At 32.8% G+C, this 6885-nt stretch overlaps 3 protein-coding genes and 1 pseudogene across 3 annotated transcripts in view; 1 reads left to right on the plus strand and 3 right to left on the minus strand.

Annotated features, from left to right (window-relative positions):
• The window catches only part of LOC144844692 (uncharacterized), a 276862-nt gene that overhangs the window by 57256 nt on the left and 212721 nt on the right, over positions 1-6885 (plus strand). The gene's annotated exons all lie outside the window — the stretch shown is intronic.
• LOC144845261 (histone H4) lies at positions 250-1278 on the minus strand. The gene has a single exon (XM_078702486.1). The coding sequence runs from the start codon at positions 955-957 to the stop codon at positions 646-648; it is 312 nt and encodes a 103-aa protein (XP_078558612.1). The 5' UTR covers positions 958-1278; the 3' UTR covers positions 250-645.
• LOC144845323 (histone H2A-like) lies at positions 2145-2538 on the minus strand. The gene has a single exon (XM_078702614.1). It carries the CDS (start codon positions 2536-2538, stop codon positions 2161-2163), a length of 378 nt encoding a protein of 125 aa, XP_078558740.1. The 3' UTR covers positions 2145-2160.
• Positions 3821-4397, minus strand: LOC144845399 (histone H2B, gonadal-like; annotated as a pseudogene).

The raw sequence follows: 6885 nt of genomic DNA on the forward strand, positions 1-6885 counted from the left end.
GAAAACGTCATCTGATTGGGCACAATATTGTGTACCTTAGCACACGTCCGCATTCTAATCTCTCGAAAAAGTTTTTAATCATCAAAATAAAGAACACAAAAGAAGTGAATACAATTTAAATCAAGGAGAGTGAAGCATTTTACACATAATTATGATTTAAAAAAAGAAAGAAAGTTATTCTAATTCTAACACGCCTCATTTATATATGAGGCGTGTTTTTCTTCTACGTGTGACTCTTTATGTTAACAAAGGCATATATGGCGCTATTTCGTATGTATTTTGTTTAAATATAGAAAATGTTACTCATTACGTAACTTTTAGAAGCGGGAGGAATCGTCCGAATTCGTGCTAAATCAATTATTACCGCGTTACTACTTTTATTTTACATAGGCCTATATAGGTTAAAATACCATAAAATGTAAATGCTACCACAATACCTTTGTTATTTGTGAGTATTTGTCTCTAAAAGGGTTTTCTATTATTATACATTTTAATAATCAATACATTTCTGAAAAATGAATGGATTATTTATAATTATTGAATTATATTACAAAATTGAAATAAAGAAAAACAAATAAATCTCTTTTTGGTTCAACTGGTGGCTCTGAAAAGAGCCTTTTGTTTTGCAAAAGCATCGAGAACAGTTTATCCACCGAATCCGTATAGAGTTCGGCCTTGTCTCTTCAGGGCGTAGACGACATCCATGGCGGTGACGGTCTTTCTCTTGGCGTGTTCAGTGTATGTTACAGCATCTCGGATGACATTCTCGAGAAATACTTTTAGTACACCACGGGTTTCTTCGTAGATAAGACCAGAAATACGCTTGACACCACCACGACGTGCAAGACGACGGATAGCTGGTTTTGTGATGCCTTGGATGTTATCACGCAAAACCTTACGATGACGTTTGGCGCCTCCTTTTCCAAGTCCCTTTCCACCTTTACCTCTTCCAGACATGTTTAATCGATATTCAGAATCACTCAGAATTATTCGAAATGTGTGGAAACTGTCAAAATGCCGGAGTATTTATACGCTTTGTGCGGACGTTGCTCAACTGGAATTATGTCAATTGGCATTTCGTCAATAACATAAATGTCTCTAGAAAAATTGGGTCAGTCGTCCACCATCGAAACTATATATACAATGATCGTAAAGAATAAAACTGAACAAATGTATGTAAGTGCAAGGGTCAATAAAATCATCGTTGTTTGTCTGTTGCAAAATAAAATAATATTAAATAAAAGGACTACTCTTTTATATATATAAATAGTCAATCAACAGCACAGTAAATTATGAAAAAAAAATAAGAAAAAGGAATATGTTATGAGTCATTATTTCAATTAAATTATTAGTTATTATTTTGATATATATAGTGATGTTTCTTTCACGACGAAGAAACTCGACGCTTTAATTTCAGCACTACAGGTAAAATAAGTATTAAAAGGTAATACAAATATCTGTACAAATTTTAAAGTTTTCTATAAACGTAAATATAATAGAGATATTAATAATATTCAAAGTGAAAAACAAGATTTGGAAACTAAAGAAATAAAATGCAAATAAATCCCTTTTATACACATGGTGGCTCTGAAAAAAAGCCGTTTGGTTTGAAATTAGTATTAATTCACTTCTTGGCGACCTTCTTTGATGCCTTTTTAACTTTCGGCTTATTTGCCTTTGGCCTCTTAGGAGACTTGATAGACATGTTCGGCTTAGATTCATATTTTTATAATAAGCACTGACAATTTTCAATTCTTTATTTTTTTTTAATATTTATAATGGCTAATTATGTTTTTGATGACAGCATTTATTCCATATTGAACAATTCTAATATTAAAACGTATAGATGGATATGTATCTGACCTTTGGTTTTAAAGGCAGAATTAATTTAATTAATAGTTAAATGAATTGAATAAAGTTGTCGTAAACGCATACTGAATATGTGATACCTAATGGCAAAATATTAGTTTGTAGAATCAAAAAAGTAACTACGACCAATTTTAGAAATGTTGTAACATTGTATAATATTATTAACTGAGGCCAGGTATTCTACAGTTATAAACATTTATAAAGAAAAGATCACAAATCAAGTCTCTTTGTGTATTTTGGTGGCTCTGAAAAGAGCCGTTTGGTTTGAAAAAATATGGTTGCTTTGATGATTTACTTGGTTTTGGTTTGAGTCTTCTTTGGTAGAAGTACAGCCTGGATGTTTGGCAATACACCTCCCTGTGCAATGGTCACACTTCCGAGAAGACGGTTTAATTCTTCGTCATTCCGGATGGCAAGTTGCAGATGACGAGGGATAATTCTGCTTTTCTTGTTATCACGTGCAGCGTTACCGGCCAATTCTAAGATTTCAGCAGTCAAATACTCAAGTACAGCAGCCATGTAGACTGGAGCACCAGCACCGACCCGGGATGCATAGTTACCCTTTCGTAAAAATCGGTGAACACGACCGACTGGGAATTGAAGTCCAGCACGGCTTGATCGGCTCTTGGCCTTTCCTTTAGCTTTGCCTCCTTTACCACGTCCAGACATTTTTTTTTTATTATAGCTTGTACAGTATTTCGGAATACTATATCGAAAATGATACCAAATTAACATTTACCACGATTTAAATAGTCTATTCAATACACCCTCTCGGAAACCTGGGATTGAATTGGCCAATCACGGGCTTTGGCGCCAACGACAATTGTTAACGCTTTATTCATAGGAGGGCGGGAATTGAAAAATTAGGCTTTGTGTGACTAGATAAAAATGATTAGTGTGTTACTCTTTGTCTTTATTTTGATTATATATATAATACGGGAATTAAAGTTGTAGGTAGTGACAGTAGCTCTACGAAAGTGTTTTTAGTTTAGACTTTATATAACTTTGTAAAGTACATCGATATATTATAATTAACAATAACAATTTATTTGGCACTGGAATTTTTTTTTTTATCAGTGGCACACTTCAACTTGTTAAGGTGCGTCCAAAGAAACAAAATATAACAATAAAAAAGAGAAATACAATGTACATTCCTACTAAAAAAACAAAAGACTACCAACATCACACCAAGTTACAACTAAAATTAACAGACTATATAGTACAGACAAAAAATATATATATCTAGGCAGAAGGTCCGGGTTAAGACAAACATTCATATAGCGAATTGCTCAAATATAATAGAAAAGTAAAACTTAAATGACCTTAAAGAAATGTCTAATTGTTTTATTTGTAATGTTGTTTTATGAATAATTGTCAAAATTCGATGTTAATGATGCCCGTCAAACGCATCATCTGGGTTTGCGTGTGTTGTATTAAAAAAAAAATTTTTTTTTCTCTCTCTGATAGATTATTCATTAATATTCAGTATAATCGTTTAATCATAACGGTCTCTACCCTACGTTTGTATGGAGATCTTAGATGGTAACAAACAATGTGTATAGAATACAATTTTGTTGATGGACTTCTGAAATTGTTGTCTATATCAGAAAATACAGATGTGTATTAAAGATATACTGGAAGAATGTAGCATTATTTAGAATATTCTATCTGAAGAAGAAAATGACAGAATCGACCGCTCATACACAAATTGCAGTAAGATATCCCTCAATTTCCAATTAATGAAGGCACCAAGTAACGAATTCAAGATTATACGGAAATTAAAAATAAACCTTTCATAGAAAAGCTATTAACAGCCTTGGAGTATGAGTAATTATTATATTCAAGTGCAATAGAAAAGACAAATACACAAACGAATTGCAAATAAATCTCTTTTTAGACAAGTGGTGGCTCTGAAAAGAGCCGTTCGGTTTGAGAAGTAGCAACATGGAGACTACTTGGAGCTGGTGTATTTAGTGACAGCCTTGGTACCCTCAGAAACGGCATGTTTTGCCAATTCACCGGGAAGCAAAAGACGGACAGCGGTCTGGACTTCCCTGCTGGTGATGGTAGATTTCTTGTTGTAGTGAGCAAGACGAGATGCTTCTCCTGCAATGCGTTCGAAAATATCGTTCACGAAACTGTTCATGATTCCCATGGCTCTACTTGAGATACCAGTGTCCGGGTGAACTTGCTTTAATACCTTGTAGATGTAAATACTGTAGCTTACGTTTTCTTTTCTTGTCTGTTGCTCTTACGGCTTTAGCTTTACCGGCTTTTTTAGCAGCTTTTCCTGAGGTTTTTGGTGGCATGCTTCACAATTTTAATGTACTATGAGAAAATTGAAGTGACTAGTTGTTAAACAAGCTTATTTCTTATACACCGAGATATGCAAATGAGGGCTTCCTGAGGGTACAATTGTAGTCCTATTGGCTGTTGACCATGCGCATGGGCTTAACTTGTTTCGGCCACGCCTAGCTTAAGCATGAAAAGCTGTGAAAGTTAACAATGTACGATTACAAAAACTTTAAAATGAATGAATGAATTTGATATATATTATCGATTGCAAAACCAACTGTACGTACGATTCTAACTAATAAATGTTCTCCCACAAAACAGATAACATGCATATTTTTATATTTGTTGAAGCACGCAGCCGTGTAAATAGTACTTTGTGGTAAATGATATTCATTTTATTTTTTAGGTCTAGTAGTACGTTGTAGAAATAATGAAAACATTGCACATAACGACCCATGTGCACTGTGTAACGAAGACTAGATATGGAAAATTAATCATATACCACACAAGTACTTAGTGAATGATGAAATCTAAAAATAATCTTAGTTTTTTTCAGCAAAATCTAACACACAGATTAGTTTTAAAATCGGAATACTATTACTTAATACTGTTTGTATATCTTACTCAGTAATATAATATTTATGTAGTATAATACAAAAACAGGCCTAATTCATATCTTATTTTTAGCTTTAGGACATGGAGAAAGCTCCTTGCTTATATTTATTTTATTGTCCCCCTGAAAAAATAATTCTTAACAAATATATTGCTGAATATGCCATTTTAATGTAACATATTGTTAACCATTTTGACCAAAAGTTGAATCGAAAAAAAATGTATTTACCTGAAAAAAAAACTGTAATTTAAAGCAAAAAATGATCAAATTGGCTGTCAGCCAATAGGTTTTAGGTTAAATTTAACCATTTATTTTGTCATTTTATAAGTGAAAACATTATTTTGTTTCGTTTTTTTCTACGAAAGTGATTAACTTTACTAAAACTACAAAATAACATATTTAAAGTCTGATTTAATTAATGTTAATTGTTCATGTTTTTGGGGAACAATACATCTTTAAATATATTATAGCAGCAATTGAACGATATTTAGTTTAAAAAAAAGTCATTTTGCTATATTATTTCTCTTTTGTTCAAGTAGTGTCTCTGAAAAGACACGAATGAGAAGTTCGGTACTCTTCTGGTAAGTGACGGTCCCAGGCCTGTAACGATGAGGTTTCTTGACTCAACCGGTGTTACGAGCTCTTGGCCTAGGCCTATTATGCTTTTAGCTAGGCCTAGTAGTATGTCTCACTTTGCTGTTCACACCTCTTCTTAGAAACAATGCTCTTTCCATCCATTGTTAACCTTTCTTTATCCTTTTTTTGTCTTTCACACCAGTCCCACCCAATTTCACTTATATTTCCAGTTTCCTGGACTTTCGGCATTTTCTATCCTGATGACTATCAAAGTATATTGATTGAAACATCAAGAAACTTAACAGTCATTTTTTGAACTAAATATACTTTATATCAACTTTTTAAACACAATAATAATTTAAACATACTGTAAATTCCATTAAACGGTTTCACAATACTGAATTATGGAATTGAACACCAACACCATGAAATATAAATGTGAGCATTGTGGAGATAAATTTGAATTCAGTGTTTTGAAGGTTCATTTAGGAATATATCACACATGGACAGAAGAGTTAAAATGTGAACAAGAGAACATGCTATCCGAAGATGATTTTAAAACACTAGTGAGAGTTGACAAACAAGAAGACGAACAAACAACAAATGAAACTAAACATTGTTGGAAGAATGTGAAAACACAAAGAGGAGAGACGCAATATGAATGCGATCATTGTGGGAAGAAATTTAAACAAAATCATCATTTGGACAACCATTTGAGAATACACACGGGAGAGAAACCACATGAATGTGAACATTGTGGGAAGAAATTTAAACAAAGTGGGCATTTGAAAACGCATTTGAGGATACACACAGGAGAGACACCATATGAATGTGAACATTGTGGGAAGAAATGTAAAACAAATGGGAATTTGAAAAAACACTTGAGAGTACACACAGGAGAAACACCATATGAATGTAAACATTGTGGAAAGAAATTTCAACAAGGTGGGCATTTAAAAACGCATTTGAGAGTACACACAGGAGAGACACCATATGAATGTGAATATTGTGGAAAGAAATTTAAACACAATGGGGATTTGAAAACGCATTTGAGAGTACACACAGGAGAAACACCATATGAATGTGAATATTGTGGGAAGAAATTTAAACAAAATGGGAATTTGAAAAGACATTTGAGAGTGCACACAGGAGAGGCACCATATTATTATTAATGTAAAGTTAAAATTGTTAATAGTTAAATGGATGCACCCAACTCGTATAAGTTAGAATAATAATTGCTTCTTTATTTAAATTATGGACTTTTTCCTCCAAAGTTTTCACAATGTATAAACAATATTCGCTAATTATATAATGATTGGGATTGATTGAAACTTGCACTAAAATATTGAACTACAGTTTAGAACTTTTCTCATAATTTCTCAAAATCTGTATCCTCAATTTTAATTACTTGTGTTTTTAATGGGACATTCCACAGTATTTGGTGCGTGAATTGACAAATTTCAATTACTGATTTTGATATAACTCTTGACTATTTCTCAAAGTAAAATAAGAATTTGTTAAACTTTTTCTGG

This window comes from Antedon bifida, chromosome 1 (genome assembly GCF_963402885.1).
Source record: "Antedon bifida chromosome 1, ecAntBifi1.1, whole genome shotgun sequence".
NCBI lineage: Eukaryota > Metazoa > Echinodermata > Crinoidea > Comatulida > Antedonidae > Antedon > Antedon bifida.

Coding starts and splice junctions, on each gene's coding strand:
- LOC144845261 (XM_078702486.1), bottom strand. CDS start 957: ATGTCTGGAAGAGGTAAAGGTGGAAAGGGACTTGGAAAAGGAGGCGCC.
- LOC144845323 (XM_078702614.1), bottom strand. CDS start 2,538: ATGTCTGGACGTGGTAAAGGAGGCAAAGCTAAAGGAAAGGCCAAGAGC.